Genomic DNA, 22691 nt, shown 5'->3' on the forward strand with positions numbered 1-22691 from the left:
GACTTAGAGTATTGTATGTTGTTGCATCAACTAGTTCTAAGTAGCCATTCTCTACAAGTTCCCATAAATCTTGTGAACAAAACAATGCCTTCATTGTGATTCCTTGGTAGTCATAATTTTTTCAATTAAACTGAGGAATTTGTGGGTTTGTCAAATTTGTGCTTGGAGCTACCATGGTTGACTGTGAATAACTTGATGAAAAAATCCTTTTAACTCATTCAAAATTTAAGATGACAATTTTCAATATTTATCAAAACATAGAGCCACTACTCTTTCTCCTCATAAAGATGAAAAACAAAGACCTTATTTTGTGACAATGCCTATTCTTATAAAAAGTAAAACCTTTTTCTCTTTTAATTTCATACATTTAAAAATTGTACTTCACTGTTTAAGCTTAGCAAAACAAAATGACCGAAAAACACATGAAATGCAATTAATTCTATTTTTCTACATCTTCATCTTCCGTAGGAAATCTATCTTAAATATGACAAATGAGAAAAAAAAATAGACATTGAGAGAAAGTCAAGCTATGAAAGAAGGTAAATGGTGCTTACAATTACCCCTATACAACTACTGACCTCTCTCCCCACTTATTTTCATAAACAACAAAATACAGAAAATAGGATCATATTTTAATTTAAAATTTAAGATTGTAACATTAATCTGTTAAAAAAAAAATTATACCAATAAATCATTTAGAGCTGGCATCAAAACCTTACCGGAGGCGGCACATGTACGAACGGAAACCTTTTTTCCAGCAAAATACTCCCGCACTTTCTTCAGCCAGTCGCGATCTTTATTCAACCAGTCACGATCTTTACTAACTCTGCCCAGAGTAGGGAGAGCTAGCACTTGGCTATTTATCAATCTGAGAGTAATATAATTTGGCTTGTAAAGCTTCGAGCTTTTATACGCTTCATATGGAGTGGTTATAGAGTAATACATCTTCACTCCTCGGAAATACTTCTTAGCCAGCATTGTTCTACGCTGCATCCACCGCTGTTCTTGCATCCTCTGCCACCCCCTCAATTCTTCCGGGACAAACACATCATTTAAGTTTTCTACTGGGATCTCGTCTTCAAAATGCTCCAGACAAGATTGAAAGTCATCATCCACTTCACAACTGTCGGGATCAATTCCATCGTATGTGACCTCATCCTCACCATGCCAACTAACTTTTATTTCGTCCAACTGTGCGCACTCATCCATCTTTGGAAGTCCTTTCATATTATCACTGTACAATAGATGTAATACCTGTAATTGATGGCAGCCACTAATATCAGGTGGATCTTGAACCCTCCTGCAGTTATATAAACTTAATGTTTTCAACTTCCTCAGCAATGAGAAGTTGGGAAAGCTTTCTAAATTTTTGAGTGTGAAAAAGTAAACATTCTCCAACATGACACAACATGTAAGATTGGGTGGCTGCCTTATACCACACTTGCCAAGTTTGAGCACAGTCAAATTTGAAAAGCTTCTGAAACTTGGAAGCTTTTTCAGTTCCCCCATATTCCATAGTTGGAGATTTTCTAGTTCATAACAAGACTCTAAATCTCTGGGTACCGAAGCAGCTTCGGGTGAAATGAACAACTCTAGTGTCTTAAGACTACTTGGCACGCACATATCTGTACATGCCGTCACTGCATCACATTCCGACAAAACGATTTTAGATAGTTTCTTACATCCAGCGAGGAGCGGTGAGGAAGACATCTGGCAGCAACGGTTGAGGACAATACTTTGAAGCTCCACGCATTCTGTACAGTCAAGGATCCCTTGCACAGTTTCGCACAAACTAAATTCTACTTTCTCCAAATGCGGCATACCACTTAACCTTGGGAACTCCGAGAGAGATGGACAGCGAACATTAATCTCTCTGAGACAAAAGCAATTTGTAAGATCTCCCAGCTGATCAAGCACCTGGCTGTCTGCAATGTCGATCTCAAGATGTTGTAACCCTTCGATGCTGCTTAGCTCAGGAAGTCTAAACATTGGATTCACCCCTCCTATCTGAAGCCACGCAAGGTCTAACAAATTTGGCAGCCCGTCAACTGTCGCCAGAGCTTTGCAATCCCGTAATGTGATACTTCTGAGTTTGTTCATCTGGCCCAAGTCAAGCTTGATTAAATTATGCACATCTACGAGCTGAAGCACCAATAGATTTCGAAGGTAGTCCGGAGCGATCGTTCGATACCGACATTGCTGCAACTTAGCCAGTTCAAACCCTGCACTATCTTGTGCTATTAACCCACGTCTACTGCATTGGTCGTCTTTCTTCTTCCACCAAAGCCATCTCTCCATTTCATTTGCTTTGCTCTGAGCAAACTCAACATAAAGGTCGTGTATACGGATTTCAGGTTCAAATTCTTCAATGAAAGCTTTCTTACATAGATTCTCAACCTGAAACCACATAGAGATTAACCATTCAACGTTTTTCTTTTAAAACACCAAAATCAGAAAGTAGACGGTTTTAAAAGCGATTATTTAACTCACTGCTTTCTCAATGAACGAGATCTCTTCGTTGCAATTTATTGCCAGCCACTCCTTGACTTTGCCGGGAGTCATATTGGGCAGCATATACACGGTGAGAAGCATGAATATTGTACGGTATTTCGGATGCATACAACTAAAAGCTTTGTGCAGCACACTAAACACTTCAACCAAGCCATCACCATACCCGTCTACCGTGCAATCTATCTCAGCAACCCATTTTGACAAATTTGACCCGTTTTTACCCAAAAGATATCTGCCAAAAGCTTTTAAGGCCAACGGATGAAATGTTCGAGCTCTCGGATAAATGTCACCGTTGGTCTCTTTGAACGAACATCTGTTCGCACACTTCAAAGCGAAATCTCTGTCCTCTGCCCCTAACTTTGACTCTCCTGGAAATGCCCTTTTCACCAAGATGGCTATGGCCTCTTCCTCTTCAAGCCTTGGGACACGCATGCATGACTGCGAGTCTATATTGAAATGCTTTGTCAGAACATCTACACTTCGAGCGCTCAAAAGGATGCAGCTATTTTCTCCGAAGTCTGCCCGAAGATAATATGTCACTTCGTCTATGCTTTCTTCTGTGATATTGTCGAGAACCAACAATGCCTTTTGGCCCTTCCCCCTATGGCCCCTCAGTCTGGTATATAACTCATTTTGTGCCTGTTAGTAATATTAGAAAATGCAAATGTTTAAACATCTTCTTTGGGAGTACTTGTTTGTAGTCATTTACATAACACTAGAGCCGTGAAGTGAAATCTAAAATGAAAGAGATAGAGAAAAAGAAGATCCTCTCGAAACAAAATTAAAACATATGAAATTATCATACTTTATCAGAATTCAAATGCAGAGTTTTTGGAGTTGAACCTCGATACCACTATAATTTGACATACAGCTAAAAATAAGGCCTACTTGTCACATATGAAATTGCTCACCTCATCTTGGATTGTCAGTGTTTGGAGATGCGATTGAGGGCGGTGAGTGAGATACTGCAGGGCAAGTTTTATTCTCTCGACTGAATCACCTCTAGAAAATTCTAGATGGCATACTTTACCTTCAAAATCCCCCAATTTGTAATTGCAGAAAGCCTTGCCAAGTGTAGTTTTTCCCTGGCCCGCTATTCCATACAATCCTGCGATACGGATTCCCCTTTCGTTGAGCTGAACTCTGTCGAAGAAATGTGCAACCTCCTGCAACCAATAAATATATCCTAAATACATAAACATTTGTATACAAATAATTGTCAGTAGAACAAAAGCAGATGAAAGGAGTTAGAGAAAAGAAGGTAGTGAGATGTTTTCACCTGACACATCCGTACTTCTCCTTGCATGTGAGGCACATGATACCTTGCTGAGGGTGCTGGAAGTATGTGCCAGATTTCTTTCACAATTTGCTCACTGAACTCCGCTACATCGCCAACTTCATTGAACGTTAACCCATTGATTCGCCGGATTGCATTCAAAGCTTGGTGCCACTCTGCTCGTTTTTCACCGGATTTCTCCAACTGTTTCCACTTTTCATTGTCTGCTGTAATGTTTTTAATAGCATCCGGTGAAATCAGGAAGAACACTGGTAAAATTTTGATATTGAGATTTGAACGGGTTATGTCTTTCGCTTCCACGAAAGCTGCGAGTTCTAACATTGGCCACTTTGATTCGACGAAATCGTTAGAGAGAATCAAAACTGCTACTTTGCATGTCTTAGCAGCTTCAAATATACGAGAGGGGAAATCTTCTGCCACTGGCAAGCTTTCACGATCTTGATCAAAGAAGCATGACACACCTTGGTTTGTCAGGTCTCTATAAAGCTGCCTTGCAGGAATCTTTTGCTTACCGCTGTGACTAAGAAATACATCAAACTTCTGTTCGTGGTTGCTGTTAAGCGAAATAATAAATTAGTTTTAAAATTGGATTCATTAGGCGGAAAAAGGAAACAACGTTCCATTAAAATACATCACACCTGCGGGTCGGTTCGTTGGCTTGACAGGACTCGTCTGTGGATGAGCTTGTACTCTCCCAGCTGGAATGCCGAGCTTGAGAACATTCCCCGCTGCTTGACTGAGGGACCCTGGTCTGATCCATTGGGAGCCACCTTCCTAATATTTATTTCTTGACACAATAAACTGGACATATGTTATCATCATGCATTGATAAAATGATACTGATGTTATCTGTGCGCTGTGTAATTACAAAAAAGCCCTAGATCATAGAATATTGCTTCTAGTCTAATGTTTATACAGAAGTTACGGAATTAGAAATAAAGCATTAACACAAAGTTGCAATATGCAAAGCATTCAAGTAGCCCATTACTATAACTCTAATAAGCCGAAGACGTTTTTCGTAGATTTAACTTAATATAAATATTTTTGAATTCATCTATTTGAATATAGATAAAATACAATCATTTGAATCAGAGTAATTATCAAGTTATGTTCTTCTAATTCTCTACATGATATTAAAGCACTTCAAGCCATATGGCTATGTGTAAAAATTTGGTATATTTACAAAATTCAATGCCTATACATTTGAAAGTCATTTGAAAGTTGCATCATAAATTTTTAGGCATATGAAGGTGGATATGAGACATTAATGTAGTTTGTGCTAGGTATAAGAAAGAAAAACAACCATCTTATGTTACTCAGAATAACATGTAGATTTTGTGAGACTGGTGTAAGTTTCTTGGTTAGACATTCAATTTATTTTGTTGTGGATGTAATGAGAGGTAATAATGGCTTCTAAGTGTGAAAAGTATTAGAAATTGTAAATTCATTGCCAAGTATTAAGAGATCATATTTGTTGATATTTAACTATAGTTGTGAAGAAATTTTCTCTCTGTGATAACATTTGAAGGCAGTCAAATCTATACAAGACTCAATGTATCTCTACCACTTGAGAACTTTGTGAAGAACAATCCTAGACATTACAAACCATTCATATACTCAGATTTCAAGCATGAAACCATGAATAATATGGATGGATTTCCAATTTAGAAGTTATAGAACTTTATTATGTGTAGAGTGAAGGATTAGGGGTATTGAAAGGAGGAAAGGATGTAAAAATATGACATGGTACTTTAATCTTTTATTTGAAGGAAGGGCATCAAAATAATTGAATTTTTTTTAATGCTATGTAAAAGTTATCTCAATAAGAATTCATTTTGAATGACCACTTCTCTTGCCTTAACAATGAATTCTCCAAATAGGCCATCAATAAATTTATTTTGTTTGTTACATTCGATGATTCATGCAACTTATGGTCAATGCCTTGAGAAGAGAAATGATTATTTCAAGCATTTTTTAATTTATTTTTGAATGAAATCCATATTGCTATGTCAAACATGTATATGAGGAAGTGTTGCTAATGAGTTTGGGGTTGTGCCAAATTTTGATAAAAGTATTGACTCCTACCAATTTCATCAACATGCTCTCTTTATATTTATTTTTGTGAGAGTTCAATGGTATATACTTAAGTGAAATTAAATGTATAAAAGAAAAGTTGGAAGAGATTACATAGTATTTTAGAACAGAGCTTATCTATCTCTATTATTGGCACTTGATAAGAATAAAGGGAATCACATTTTGTTTTTCTAAAAGAGTTAATGAAATTTGATGTAGCTAAAATGTGAAGGCAAGGGATAGAGTGGCAAGAACCCTAGCCACCAGCACTGGAAATGTTTCATCTACCTCTGGTGCCTATGATAGAGACTTTGAGGATGAAGGTAATGACCCTTAAGATGATTATGATTAGCTCCTTCTTGACATCCATTTGGGTGTCCACAAGCTTGCACATTTAGGGTCTAATTATTTATACTCAAATGGTGAACAAGAAAGAGATTCATGACTACACTAATCAAGTGGATTCATTAGTTGGGACAACTTACTAGCCAAATAAATTTATGCCCAAATGAATTGGGTCTGTGATAACTCCATTTTCCCTTCCATGTCTAGCCTCCATAGGGACTTTTTTTTTGTTCATCTTCTAATACAGTTGATCTAGAGATTTGTAAAGTCACCAGAGTCAAATTTATTTCTTTGGGTACCTATAGGAACGGTGTGTCTCCAACTATTAGAGCTATATACCTCCATCTCATTTCCTCATTTACTAGTGGGGTGGAGTTAGTCGGGTTAGTTAATTTGGTAGATTTTGATGAAGGTGTTTCTAAGGTTGATTTTTTTGCCTTTTTAGATTCTAAAAATTTGATTTTCTCAAGGGTTAACACTTTATCTATGTTACCTAGAGAAGGTAATAGTAGGGAGGTCATCTCTACTACTTTTGACCCACCTGTGGTTTTTGAGGACTCTAGAGAAGAAGCTACTAGTTTGTTGCATGATCATATGCTTAAATATGAATGTAGCATTCAATGCTACTAGGGTCTATGCTCCATCAACTATGATGCTATGTGAACCCCATATGAATGTGTTCCTCTTGTGCTTTCCCAATCTCCTTCTCCTAGGGATTATTCTCCCTATAGGAAAGAGCTTGAAATGGACATTCAATATTCATTTCTTGATGATTTTTCAAAATGGCTATTACGTTTACTTGTCAAAAAATTTGGTGACAATATTCCTCATATTGATGCTATCAAAAGTTGGCTAACTCAAGTTTAAAAGTTGAGAGGATAAGTTAAGGTAACTCCAATGGTAGATTCTTGTTTTCTCTTTTCCTTTTCTAAAATTGAGTTCTTAGTGATGGACCCTAATTCTTAGGCTTAAATAGTCACTTTTTTCTTAGTGATCCCCCAATTTCAATTCTTTGAATGAATTCAAGGTTCAATTACTAGGTTTTCCTCTAGAAGTTGAAGTGGAAAGATTGTCATGTCCGTTACCAACTCTTTTGGACCTAGTTTTATTCTATTGGCCATATCACTTTGTTCATGAAGCATCTATTGTATGCAATTTATTTTTTTCTCATGGATAAGAATAAGGTGATTTCTTCTCATCTTACCCATTCTTTGAATTTTAGAAAGTGGGTCATACAGATACTTCTTGTAAGATAAAATAAGAATACCTACTTAATTTGGAGGTAAAAGAAACAAATGCATCCTTTAATGCAATCCTCTTTTCCTAGTGTGATTGAACAAAAGGTGAATACCAAGGGGAAATCTTCTTTAAAGATGAATTTTCCAAGTTTAGTACCGAGGAGATATAAATGAAATATCACAAGAAAATAATTTTGGGGAAGATGGATGGCCCTGTTGGTGTTAATAATTATTCATCATGGATATTATTACACCTTGCTTAAGTTTACTTAGGAAATGCATTTCATATTAGTTTGGGTATGAGACACTTGGGTGGTTGTGCCACATTGGGATAGTGTGTATACAAGAATTTCCACCTTTTATGGTGTTGATCTTATCTCGTTGTTACATTCCACCTCATGTGGAATATTATATTGTTTCTCCTACCTTCCCACTCCTATTTCCTACCTACCCTTGTTTCTTATTGAGTCACATGTCAAGTTTGTGTGCTCACATATCCATAAGCCTTGCCTATATAAGCAGGCTCATCTACATTGTTTGTATGGGAAATCATTGAACATCTTGTAATGATATAGTTGATCAGTATTATCATCTTGATAGAATACAGTTTATTCCTATCATATATTTTGTTCTCTCTTATTTGTGCTTTCCATTGCCTCTAGATCTTGGCAAAATCTCATAGGCCCCAAGGTGCAAAATAGAGAGATAACTCATACGCTAAATTCTAACACTATTTTTTTGGTTTCCCCTTGTCTCAAGAAAATGAGTATGGGGGAGAAGGATCCTAGTATTACAATTAACCAAAAAATCTATAAATTCATTATCTAAAGCTTCATAATTTTTGGTTTTGCTTCTCTTATAGTGGTTGTGTTTTTCATTTTAGATTTGATTGGCTTCCTGTTAGATTTTGTTGGTTATGTTTGTTGCTATTTTTTCATTCTTTTTTGTTGTTCTAGTGATGTCCTAATGTACTTAATGCTCCATATTTCTTAATATAAAAGGTTGTGGGTCCTTTAAAAATTATGCTTGTACCTTAATCAAAAGTATTAAATGAATCTTGAAAAATATTAAAATTGGTAGATCATTTAAAATAATAAAAGAGTGAAGTTGAATTAAACCACAAAAATTGATCATTGATCATTGTTATATAAGATACTCTTTTGAAGTTGAAATTTAATAATGTAAGGAAACTATTTGTTTTAATGTGTAGAAGAGTGGTAAAAGAGAGACAAAAGAATATGAGAATTTAAAGTGGGTAAAATTAATTTTGTATAAGAGGTGGAGAAAATTAGAAAGGAAAATAAAGAATTAAAAGAGGAAAATAGGTCACAAAAGGAATAAATATCAAAATTGAGAAAATAAAGTAATGTATTCATTCAATTACTTGAAAAATATACAAAGGAAAATTAGTGTCTAAAATCTAAGCTAACACTATGCAATGTTTCATGTAGTACAAATGATTTATTTTGTTCAATTGATGAGTAATATGATATATTTAAAGGGTCTTTTGATAAAAATTGCACAATTTGTGATAATGGTATATGTTAATTTACAACTCTTAGTAGTTGTGAGAATGATGACAAAGGATTTTTTCAACTACTGTTGGTTTTAAGATAATGAAAAAATGTGATATTGATGAAAAGTTTTAAGGAAATGTGGATAACGAATTATAATGTCTATTGAACCAAGAGAAACATTAAATAATTAAGTGATTGGATATGTTAGTGGTGAAAGAAATAAAATTAATGATATAGATATTAAAATCTGAAATAGATCATTGAAATAATGCAATATACACAATGTTCTCTTTATCAAAAGAAAGGACATGAAGAATAAACATGTTGGGATCTTTATCTGCATACTATTTGTCGATTGAAGACTCATATTAAGAAATTATGTTGGATGATAAAGTGGATGAAACAACCTTTAAAAGATATTTTATAGATGGACTATGGATTGATCAATGTATCAAGCATAGATATTCTCATGTTAAATACAAAATCAATCATGTAAGAATAAGTACCATTGACCAAAAAGATCACTAATGATTAGTTGCACCGTTTATCTTAAATATCGTTGATGAAGGAAAAAAGTTAAAGTGTTGATCATCATTGTTGAATATTTGTAACATTAATAACAAAGATCATTGTTGAATATAAAACTTTCCACGATTGGTCACAAACATTATTTCTAAATTGTTATAACATTTATTACAAATATTATTATTGGGTTGCAATGTTCATTAATGAATTTCTGTAATGTCGACTTCAAAAGTTATTTTAAATATAAAATGCTATAATGGTAGTTGTAATGATCATTGTATTTGTAGCATTTACTGTAAAAAAAAATTACTAAATCTATGAAGGATTTGATCACAAATACCATTATTAAAATTTATTGTAAATATCATTGCTAAATCTATGAAGGTTATACTCACAAAATTCATTTGGAATACTTCACTTCCTTGATTGATATGACGGTGAATAATGTATTACACTAGACATTGATGGATATAAGTAATAAAGGCTATTCAAAACAAGGGTAAGTATTTTTTATTCTTTCAAGAAGGTATTGGTACTAAATATTTTTCATTTGTATAGGTTTTTCTAATAAACCATTTTTTTATCGGTGGCTCCCATCGTATAGTTAAGTTGTATAATAAAATAATGTTTAATGGGGTTGTTTGAAAAATACAAACTATAGCTTATCTCTCTAATACATCTTTCATGGAGATTCATGTCTTATACAAGAGACATACAAACCATTACATGTTTCCTCTTTAAGGATGTTTTGATCCATCTTTATAAAAAAATAAAAAATTATCACTTTATGTTCTCCAATTTCTCTACAATTATTATGTATATAAAATTTCATTCATTGTTTTGCATTTTAAGGAATTGTTAAAAAATATTAAAATCAATACATTATTTTATGGATAAGATGATGTAGATTTTTGTAGCCAATATCTTAGATTAAACATTATCTTAGAAAAACAACAAAAAGTTTTCAATAGAATAATAAAACATATTATAAAACAAAAATTATTATAAAAGAAAAGAAAATTAAAAATTAAAAATGAGAATTATAAAATTAAATTTAGGTAAAATACTCTCTCTCTCTCTCTCTCTCTCTCTCTCTCTCTCTCTCTCTCTCTCTCTCTCTCTCTCTCTCTCTCTCTCTCTTTCTCTCTCTCTCTCCCTCTCTCTCTCTCTATGCTTAAAATTCAAAAACTTCTAAAATTGTTGACTTCAAAACTCAAGAAAACTCTCTCTCTCTCTCTCTCTCTCTCTGTGTGTGCCTAAAATTCAAAAACTTCTAAAATTGTTGACTTCAAAACTGAAGAAAATTATTATCTTTAAAATGTAGCTACTTTAGATGAGTTGTTGATAGAAATTGCTTGTTTACTTTGTAAGTTCTATATTTTAAAATCACAAGAAACTATTAAGGATATTTTATTCCTCTTTGACGTTATCTCTGATGGAGTTGCATCATCTTTCAAAAAAATTATGAGGGAAACTTTATTCACTATTATTCTTTCTCCAACTATACATTTCTCATAGTTTAAAAATGTCTTGGATAATTTTGAGAAGCATTTTTATGAGACATATTCATCTTTGGATTATGTCTACACATATTTTCATAATTCTATAGAATTCACAATCATCAATCTTGAGCCTAGGACTCCATATTTGATTTAGAACCTTTTGAAATACACACAATGATATTTGATGAAAATTCAAAGAGTTCAAACATATTTTTTTCTTTCATAATATTCTTTTAAGGAATGTTAATGATTCCTACACACATATTCAACTTTATTTCTTCTTAAGTGGACAAATATTGTCAAACATTTTTGGATGATTTTTAGCATTCATTAAATTAACCATCTAATAATAGTGTATACTATTTCTACTTTGAGGATGTACCAAGTAATCTATTTCATATCAATAATAGGTGGATATTTTTATCTCATGAAATTTTATCCTTATCATATTTTTAAAGAAGGTAACTTCTTTAATCAGTTTTTTTTATTTTCTTCATTTATGATAGATTCATTTGTACATCAATTCCTAACATGGCCTTATATCTAAGACCCATCCTTTCATTTCTTCATATCTTTGTGTTTTCTGATTTTCCTTAAGTTTTATTGAAGTGGTTGTGTTGGTGTGGATCGGACGTACTACCTAAAGCGTTTCTCTAATAGGTACCATTCCCATTAGTTTTATTAAGTTTACCTTGGGAATTATTACACAATTTTTACTTGATGTCTTAATTTATATTATTGAGACACACACCATAATATTATGTTGTATTTTGTCTTTCCATTTCCCATATATACAAGGGTTTCTCATTTAATCATAATTCATAAACACATGTTATGAATTCGAACCCTTTGATAGAATATTATTATTATCTCAAGTTAGATTTATTTCTTGTTATTTCATTAGATATTTTGTATAATGACTCGCTATTTGTATAGATATTTTTTTTAATAAATTATTATATACTATCACTTCCACATTTAACTCACTACAATACCAAATTCTTAGAATTCATTTTTACTTGCATCATATATCCATCTTGGATACTAGCATAATTATGATTTTATCCTATAAACTAAATCATGATTGGTATCATCTATAGTATTTAAATTTCTAAATTTTCTAATTTCTAATTTCTCTTTCAGTCAAATTTATCTAGGTATCAGTCACCTTGTGTACCAAACAGAAATGATATGTAAAAATATAATTTTCATTACAATGTGAGTAATTTTACATGAACATGAAGGAGATAAGTAATGGACACAACCATAAGAGATGAGATTAAAATCCTTCAGGTTGAACCCTCACAACTACACCTAATTGTTCATAGACTTGGAAACTAGACCTAGTTAGTTTATCTATTTTAATTATTTTTAAGGATTCTTCCAATATTTTAAATCTCTTGTGTGTCTTGATCATCAACATGAAGAAATTTTCCATTTTTGAAGCCAAACTCCCAAAGTTTTCTATCACACCATCTTATCTATATATTAAAATTATAATAGGTGCACAACACATAGTTAAATAGAATTATGTCTATACAAAAAAGCACCATGTTAAGATGGAAAAAAGTGCAAATGATATATTTTTCTCTACTACAAATTGCACAAAAAATATGTTGATTTCAAAAGGACCTAACTTTGATATAATGATCTCTAAAATATCATATAAATCTCCACATTAGTGCTATAGAACATCAAAATGTCCAAGTGATCCTCCTAGAGTGTCCTCCCATACACTTCATAGTTAATATAAAATAGATTATCATTATTATTCTTTAGAACATTAAGAGTTTATACAGATATATTCTTGACTAAAACCCTAACATTAATATTTCAAGTAAAAATTTACTTCAATTTTTATACATTTTTATGAGTGGAAAAAGATAGATGGGCCCACTTGATTTTATCTTGGGTATTTCATCTTAGGAGAATTACTTTTTGTAGGATCACTTTCATCTTCATTTTATTTGGTTAATAAATAAAAACTATTTTACCAGATTGTATACACTCAAAACAAACATCCAACCTATTATTTTTATTTCTCTAGAATTGATTATTTATATTTAATCAAATATTTATATTTCTTTAATTCCTATATTAATTAAATAATATTTAAATTATTTAATTATTATTTCCCTAATTCTCAGTATTTCTCTTTAATTATTATGTTCTGATTTGATAAACCTAGGAGAGGCCTGAACAATTACACAACTACCACAAATAGGACAACTCATTAGTAGTGAGACTAGCGAGCCACAAAATCCAAAAGAGGATATATCCTTTTTTTGAAAAGAGGCTTTTGACGAGAGCAACTAATTAATGGGAACAAGGTCCCAACCTGATAAAATCATAAAATTAAAACTTAGGAGTTTAGGAAGGTATCATGAACCATCTTCTTGGAAAACCCCCTTGCATTAGAGTAGATACAGCCAAGGGAATTTTCAAAAAGCAATAGATTTTAAAAGGCTTCCTGCAAACTTTAACATCTAGTACCACCTTTAACAAAGAATTTATTTGGCAAGGAAGGAGACCACAAATAACTAGAGGTTCTTAGACATCTTGTGACTACAAGAGGCCACAAAGACTTGGAGGTACCCAAAAAAATTGTGTTAGTAAACTAGAAACACACCACATAAAATAAGAAATGAATAGACTAGTACAAAATAATTTAAATGGTTTTGAAAGGCATCCCTAAACCTTAAAATAATAGTAACCCTTGCAATAAAAAAATCATGGACCACCTCAATGGGTCCATTGTCCGTAAAACTAAGGGACCACAACAATCCTAGAAGCAAGTAGATATGGAAGGTACCTAGGAACCTAGAAGTTGTAAAAACACATAGCCCCACCATATTGAACATATACCAAAAGAGAGTGGAAAACCTATAAAGATTAACAAAAGGAACCACCTCTATAGGATCCATGTTGTGCACTGAATGGTCCACCTTAATAAGACCAAGAGAAAACTTAATTACACAATCTAATACCATAGGAAGAGAATCCTCAAAAGGGTTTTCAACATTGATGTAAGGAAAACAAAAGCCCTAGGAAGATCCACCATGAAATAATCTTAGAGAAAATCAATTGCCAAAACCCTCACCAAACAAAAAACCACCCAAACTGGATAAGCTTTAGTAGAAAAAAAGTAAAAATATCAAGCCCAAAAGTTACACCAAGCCAAACCATAGAGCCCTCGCACATGGTATAGTTGAACAAAAAAAAAAACCTATATAAAACATGAGCCCAACTAGGAGGCACCCATCATGAAAACAAGCTCTAATGTAGAGGTAAATAGTACGCACAAAGAGACCCCACCAATCACATACCAAATACTAAGCAAAAACACCATTGCAGTCGAAACAGACTCTAAAACACCAAACACCCAGCACATAGTAGGAAAGGAGAATAGCATGGCTAGGGGACATCATGCCAAAAGGAAAGGTAGAGAAATACTAAACAATAAAACCACCAAAAGGAGGGGATCCTACAATAGTAGAGCCACCAACTTAAGCTATAAAAAGGAGAGAATGACCAAGCTAAGAACAAGTTAGAAAAAATAAGGAAAGTCCTCAAAACTCATAACAGGGGCTAAACTTATGAAGCAAATGCTAGCAGAAAATAAGGGAGTGACTCCAAACAAAGAGACCCTTACTTGAAGAAATCCCCCAGCAAGCACCAACAAAACAAATCCAACAAAGACCAAGTCCAAAGGTAGAAAGGCACCAACAAATAAAATCACAACCCAGAAGATCTACCCTAAGGAATAAAATAAATTAAAAATATATATAAAGGCCCACCGGCCCTTGCCCAAAACAAGCCAAAAAGGCCAAGAAGAAAAGACAAGAGAAAATAACTAAAAACTTACTAATAAACCCCTAGTGACACAAGAACTACATTACCAATATGAAGGGGTAGCTCAGCACCCACAACCACTTGAAAGATAAAGAACCCAACTAGAGAAAGAGGCTCTTGTAGATGCAACCTTTACAAACCCCAAAAGAAGGACCAGGGTGACCTAAAGGCCCATTCCCAACTAATTTGTAAACCCAAAATCATCTAGGTAACCATCTCCATCTTCGTCTACCTCAACAACACCCCCAAATACCCTACAATAGATGCCTCATTTTCTTTCTCTATTTATCTTTCTTTAATTCCTTCTAATTGGCTAATATTTAAATTATTTAATTAATATTCTTATTTTACATTATTCACCACTTGAATAATTGCGAAGTTTAATTATTCATGCTTGACATTACACCATTCATATCAAAAATTAAACAAATTGAACTATTTAATTAATTAACCAACTTCATAATATATTTCCTAATTCTAAATAATTTTTAATTAATCCTAATTTAATGCACATGGAGGTTCCACTTGTCTTGCATGGGCTCGGGAATTTTAGTTGATAAGAGAATACAAGTTGTTACACCCCTTAACAACTATCTCCTTATAAAAAGCTTCATAAAGCTATAAAAATCCCTCATTTCACGTCATTTATATTAGTCAATTTCTAAATGTGAGATTATATTGGTAGTTTGAGAGCTCACATCCTCATATGAGAAGGCATGTCCACTTTTTTACAACTTGAAATTTTTAACATGGGTTTCTATGAATAAATTTGTGTTATTTTACTCTTGCCAATTGATGCCTTATCTAAGTATTTGTAGTTGATTTTGGTTGATCAATCTTTATTTAGTTTGATTTTGGTCTTTAATGTAATAATTACTTGTACAAACAAATATTTTTGGTATTATCATCTAACTTCCTCTTTAATTTGAATTCTAAATCTTTTCCCAAACAAGTGACAAATGAATTCCTAGCAAGAGGAGCTACTTGATTATCATTTTTTCCTTTTCTTTTTTATCGATTGGTCATAATTTATATTGCAAGAAAATATATATCCATTGTTTAATATTTTTAGGCTAAAATGACTTATAATAGGACTCAAAATTTTGTTGAAACAAGAAATTCCACAATAGAAAGTCTTGACTACATTAACTCCTTAGGTAAGACTCGTATTATATAGATGGAAAGGGCATACAAACTAAGAAGAGGAGCATTGAAGGGACATTAGCTTACCAAAGGGTTGTAAGTTTGTAGAAACAAACATGAAGGATAATGATAGTATAGGATAATAATAGTGTGAAGCTCACCTTCACCAAGAAGAAAAAAACAAAGAGATGAAAGTGGAAAAAGGTTATGTAGTACAACAAGACAAAAGATCAAACAATGGAGGAAACGAGAAACTATGAGAACCAATGTCTAATATAAGTTGAGAAAAAGAAAAGGCAAGGATAATTCCATTCTAGCATGAAGTAATGCTCATGAAATAAATGTTCATAAGAGGTTGGGAAGGTGCATATAAATGTAACATATGTCTAATTAATGTAAAGAAAAATAAAAATAAAGAAATATGGATAGAAATGGATTGAAAATAGAATAGATTAATTATGCCACTTCTATCACATAACAAAAAAAAAATAATAATGAAAGTTCTCAAACAAGACTAGGAAAGTACACTCAAGTTGGTGCAAAAATGAGAATAAAATAGTGAATACATATGAGGGAAAAAAAAATCATGTATAAGAGGAGAAGAATAAAAAGCAACTAGAAGAAGGAAACTCAAAAGAAAAGTTGAAATAATAAAAAATTACATGAAAGAAGAATCAACATAAATTATGAAGATCTTTTATAAATCCTTAAAATTATTAATGTTTATAATATATAATGACCACCTTTGAAATTCTAAAAATTTTAGTTGAATATTAAATTGGAAAGACAATGTCTCACTATTTCTTCACTTCATCTAGCATAATGAACTTGGAAATCCATAAGTTATGTTTTAAAATAAGTAGATTCAATCATTGTTTTTTTGAATTATTAATCACATATCTAGCATAAATCGATTGCCATGACTAGAAATTAAGCCTTTCTCAATAATAGGTATTTGAGCCTTGCAACTAACAACTGATTAGAAACCATGAACTAAACCTTCCACTTCAAAAATATATAACTAGCACTTGTACCAAAAGGAAGTCCAATGATTACACAAATTGTAATTTATATAGAATGACCTATAAATTTGGAACATCATTGGATCAATAAACAATTTTATTTCATTATGCTAAAAGATAGATAAAAATGATTGATCTTGTTGCACTCATGTAACCTATCATTTTTGGCAAGTTTTGTCAAGTTAAAAGCATTGACGAATCACCACAAAGTACCGTAGACAAATATAAAAGGGTAGTAGAAAAGAAAAATCAATGCTGAGAGAAAAATCATTCTTGTAATTAAGTTGAGATATTGTATTTTGACACTTGTATTTTAACTACGTGTTGAGATATGTTACATTTATATGCACCTTCCTAACCTCTTGTTCTCACTCCTATTTCTATGAAGAATCCTCAAGGTTAATAGGTGAGTCTAGATACTCCCTCAAGAAAGCCTTTTTTTTGGGGTAGTTCCTTGTCCTTTGGATAATCTATATTTTCATTTTTCTAATGTAGTAACATTTGCTTCATATGTTTAAATCTTTTTATTTTAATAACTCTTAATAATATATTGTGAATATTTAAAATGCAATTTCATATGTATTTAAATATATGATTATATATTTATATTTATATATAAATTCATATGTTTGTATTTGCATTTATAGATACACAATTTATTTCATATCTTCACTATTAAATTTCTTCATTCCTGTTGGTAAACTAGAACTGTTTTCCATGTATTAATGTAACAAAATAGGTGAAGTAAAATAAGTTATTTTAAAATCGAAAGTTAAATAAAAATGATAGTTTTGATTGGTGCAACCATCATCCCTATTGATCTTAATTTAAAATTTCCTCATTACATCAAACAAGTGATATTTGTTTGATCCCTTTATAAACCTTTGTAAAATAAAGATAATGTCAATGAGTAACTTAAGATAATGTCAATGAGTAACTTAACTGTATAAAAATACTTTGGTGCTCTTGAAAATAAAAAATAGTTTTTTTTGGTACCATTTATAAAGTGATGTAACATTGTGCTTCTTTCAAGATATGTCAAAGATTATACCATCATACTATTGAAAATAGAAAGCACAAAAATATTATAACCAAAGTCAAGAGTTGTTGGTTCTCATGTTGTATTATGAAAAACATCATATACGAAAATATAAAAAAATAATAGTTTATAATTAAACATTATTGCATCCATAACTTGCTCATATAAAACCATGATGTCCTTAAATAGAAAAAGAAAACTGGTCGTACCCAACAGAGATTAAATATGAATTTATGTAGTTCAATGTGATGATATTGCTGTGAATTTTGTTGGTGATTTATTAGTATGTGTAATGGTTGTTGGTGATTTACTATTCAATGTAAAGGTTGTGTGCTATTATCTAGTTAAGTAATTAGTCATTATTTTTTTATGCAGACTTGGGGATGAAATGATTCGGTCTTAAGGCAGGTTAGCACCAGTTGGTTGTATAAAAGAGTTTTTCTTAGAGTATATACTTATGTAGTAGTAATGTGAATAATCTCGTAACTGTCATCTTTCTGTGGTTGAACATGGTTGTAATGATGCTATGCTAGTATTAATTAGGGATTCTGATGTGGACTCTAAGTAGAAATGGTTCAGTGTAATATTATCTTATTCATACTCTTTTATTTGGAAAAGGGACCAATAATATATGAGTGTTGTATGATATTCTATTTGTAATTTAAATGAATGTATATTTATTTAGATGGAAAAGATGAAGGGAAGCATAAAAGAAGAATTGGAGATAGATCTGGTGAACCTTTCAAACATGTGGCTTCTCCTAATGTAGATGTTCATTTTAGGTACCTAGATAATGTCATAATTGAAGAAAATCGGACCTCTGATAGGATACAATACAGAGATTGATACACAATATTCCTAAATGAAATATTATAAAAACTATTTATATTTACATATATTTAATAATAAACAAAAATAAATTGGATTGCCTTTCACCTTTTCACATTGGCTTCTTAGAAATTAAATGTTTGAATAAAAAAATTGCAATTCGGTTAGCCTCTATATTTAGTAATGGGTAAGGGATCAGCACAAAGGATGATATTTCTGGAAAGGAAGAAAAGGGGGTCAATCAGTTTTGGATCAGCATTTACCTAGAGTTATTCTCTCCAGTATTGTTCTAATTCACACTCCAGCATACAATCCCCGATTCAGAGGCCCACACAAAAAGTCCCCTTACCTATGTCACCCCTCCCTTCACACCGAGCATAAGAAATACAAAATAGAAATGGAGTTGTTGTCAGCAGGGTCAGTTTATTGCAAACAAGTCGTTCGAAGCTCTGTTATTAGCTAAAATAAAATGTGATTTGAATTCCAGGATTGCTGCTATGACGGCATACGTATAAAGAGAATGCTTCTGGTTCCATTTTAAAGAATAAAAGTAGATAAACATCACACAAAATGGTACGTCATACAAATTTCAAAAATTACAAAACATTATAAATTTTAAAATTTTTGAAAACAAATACTGTATTTATAAATCTGAAAGGATTTTTAAAGTTCCAATTTATGTGAAAATTAACCTGAAAAAAATAATCTAATTTTTATGATTGTATAGGCTATATGGCCGTTTTTGCACTATAGACAGGTTATTTTTTCCACAAATCATATATATGACATTAAAATTATTAATAAGCCTTAAAAAATTATAATAGGTAATATATATTGATATATATAATTTTGCAAGGTTTATTTTAAATATATGAATTTATTTAGAATATTTTAAAATGGTAAGATTAAGATATAATTGTTTCTAATTTTATATTATTTTTATATGAATTTTTAGTATGTTTTTTTAATATAAATTTAGAAACTTTGTCAATTTATTTTTTAATATTATTTATAAGATTGTCTTAAATATCAATATAGAAACTTCTAACAATTTGTAATCATTTCTAATTTTTTTAAATATTGTAATAAAAAAATCTAAAATAGTTTCTATTTTTTATAATAAATAAGATTTTTTGGTTGAATTTAGAAACTTACAAGTAAATTTAAGACTTTTTTAGTACATTACTAATTTATTTGTTTTTTAAATTTTTATATTTTTTTATGGAATTACTTCTTTTCACTTCAATTGAATTTTATTGGAACTTCAATTCTGTGAAAGTTAAAGAATTTATATTAAACTATTCACAAAATAAAAAAAAACATAAAACCAAAAGCATTAAAATTACTAAACCATCATAAAAATTCATATGACCGTCAAATTCCAGCCCTGATTGTACAGAACAAAGAAATGTAATTCCACAGTTTGACAGCATGTAGACTATCGGTGAGCGTGGGTTCGAGTGGATTATCGTGGACAGAAATTAGAAACTTTACAGTTTACAGGCCTGAAGCAATTCACATGTGAAGTAATGGAGATTTATTCTAAGATATTTTCCGGCAATTTGGGAGGCATGAGGCATTCAATGCTTTTAGTGACCTTTTTTCTAGCCTATCACTTTTTTATTCGGCATGGGGATATTTAAATCTGGTGGGCAAAGCCATAAAGAACTTATTGGCTAAAAATTGATATTCAAGTATAAGGTCTCAAACTAATTTACTATTCTTTTATATTCTAAAAATAGGTTAATAAACTAATTGACAGCATTCTAATTTTATGTCTTTTTAAATGTTACAAGAAGCGTTTTCTAATAATGTTGAATAAAATAGGTAATATTATTAGTAATAATTTTATCTTTCATATTAAAAACTATCAATTAATTATTTTATTTTTATTAATTAAAATTTAGGTTTTTTTTTTTTTTTGAAAAAAGAAAATGCGGAGTGGAAAACCAAAATTTCAGGTTGAAGAAGAGCAGGGTGAAGATGGGGAAGCACTTCTCCTAAATCCAAATAGCCGTTGAGAGAATGTTCTAGTTATCTGAAACTAAAATGTAACATAAACCTGAAAAAAAGCCGGAAAGTTGTTACGAAGAGAAAACGTTGACACAGTGCAGAGCATGCAACTAGGGCACAGCCCCAGCCAGCGGACACAGAGCCACCAGCTTTCGCTCCATCCATACTTTCTCCATAGTTAATAGTTGAGGTCTGCAAATGGCCACTACAGATTGCGAACAACAAACGGCCACTACGGACTGCAACTGCGGACTACGGACTGCGAATTGCTGCTGCGGGTTGTGGACTGCGAACAGGGAAGACTATCACACAAGGCTCTGCAAATTTTTAGCGCTTTCGTCTGCACCTTGAAGTTGGATGCTGGATCGAGGCACGCTCGCGGGAGTACTCTTGCGTCTACGTGGAGGGGTTTATCTCCTCCACCTGGTTTGCACCTCCTAACTCGCCCATCTACTTGCTCTTTATCTTTCTTTCTTTCTTTGCTCTGCTCTGCATTTAGTACAAATTACTCCACCCCATCTACCCCACCCAATGCACCCTAACCATGGTTTCCAATGGAACCAGAGTTAGATGGTGTTAATACTTCTAACCCTAAACCCTACCCGCATACTACTCCAGCCTTAAAAAAATCCTTAACCGAGACCGTCGCTCCGCCTGCAGATGGAGTCCGCTCATCGACGCACTTCATTAAGGCTCCTGCAGATGAAGGATCCAGTAAGGTAGGTATGTCCCCTTGCAATACCTCAGACCCCTTCGTTGTTTTGCCAAATTCTGAAATGATAAGTGAGATTGCTTTGGAAAAACGAAGACTATGTGACACTGCTATCTTCTTTGCTTGTGTGGATGCTCAAAAATGCCCACCTAGGAAATTGTAGATGACTAGTTTCACAATCTATGGAATCTCAAATTAGTGCTTAAAATTACATTTTGTAAACAAATACAGAGAGGTCTTTTTCTCATTTTTTTCAACTTGCATGAAGCCCAAATCGCAGCACTTAATCACCAGTATTGGACGGTAGGGAATACCTCTTTTTGAGCCCTCACCTGGTCTCCAGAGGCGATTAATGAGGAAGTCCTCGCATTGTCCTCTCCCAGATGGGTCATCCTCAAGGATGTCCCCCCTTTTTTGTGGCATTTCCTTCCCCAACTAATGGCACCATTTGGTAAAATCATTCGGGTTGATGAAACTGCTAGGTTGGTGCCCAACCTAGACGCAAGAATGCTTGTCTCAATCAAGCCTGGAATTGACATTCTGCCTTCTTTAAACCTAGATATTAATAGAGACACATTTGTCTGTCCAATTGAAATGCTTGGAGGATTGAATGCTTGTTTTCTCTGCAAAAAGGAAGGGCCCAATTATCAATCATAGGAAGCAAAAGCATAAATCTGATGAAGCGGTCGTAAACCCTAAAAAAGTTAATGATACACATCCTCCCCCTCCTGTTATTGTTAAACCTAAAGACATGGTGTCCACAGATCCTGTTGCCGCTCCTAATGAGGCTAACCCTCTCATCCCCAATCTCGCACCCTTGGCCTCCGAGCCCCTCATCCCTGCACTCGACCCCTCTCAAAATCTTGTAGAATCGCCCGTCGATTGCTTTCAACTTGTTACCTCAAGAAAGAAGAGACGTAAAATCACCCCCCTTAAAGCCCTAAATCTTAGCCGCTCCTCCTCCAGCCAAATGGCCTCTTCTCCTAAGCCCCAGGTTCTTGACCAATCCCCTGTCAAATCTGTGGTTAGAAATATGGTTAATAAATTGGAAAACCCCAGTCTTGGTGTCGATGG

At 32.7% G+C, this 22691-nt stretch overlaps 1 protein-coding gene across 1 annotated transcript; it reads right to left on the minus strand.

Annotated features, from left to right (window-relative positions):
• Positions 1-678: 678 nt before the first annotated feature.
• LOC131049676 (putative disease resistance protein At4g11170) lies at positions 679-4568 on the minus strand. Its single transcript, XM_057983742.2, has 5 exons — positions 4447-4568; positions 3791-4361; positions 3423-3677; positions 2491-3150; positions 679-2397 (listed from the first exon to the last, which is right to left on the minus strand). The coding sequence occupies exons 1-5, from the start codon at positions 4566-4568 to the stop codon at positions 679-681; spliced, it is 3327 nt and encodes a 1108-aa protein (XP_057839725.2).
• Positions 4569-22691: the final 18123 nt, after the last annotated feature.

This window comes from Cryptomeria japonica, chromosome 8, assembly GCF_030272615.1.
Source record: "Cryptomeria japonica chromosome 8, Sugi_1.0, whole genome shotgun sequence".
In the NCBI taxonomy this organism is placed as follows: domain Eukaryota; kingdom Viridiplantae; phylum Streptophyta; class Pinopsida; order Cupressales; family Cupressaceae; genus Cryptomeria; species Cryptomeria japonica.

Excerpts from the sequence above, each read along its gene's own strand:
- LOC131049676 (XM_057983742.2), bottom strand. The coding sequence starts at position 4,568 with ATGGATCAGACCAGGGTCCCTCAGTCAAGCAGCGGGGAATGTTCTCAA. Across the intron at positions 3,678-3,790 it reads GAGAAGTACGGATGTGTCAG|GAGGTTGCACATTTCTTCGA; the intron begins GTGAAAACATCT and ends TATTGGTTGCAG. Across the intron at positions 3,151-3,422 it reads CACTGACAATCCAAGATGAG|GCACAAAATGAGTTATATAC; the intron begins GTGAGCAATTTC and ends TATTACTAACAG.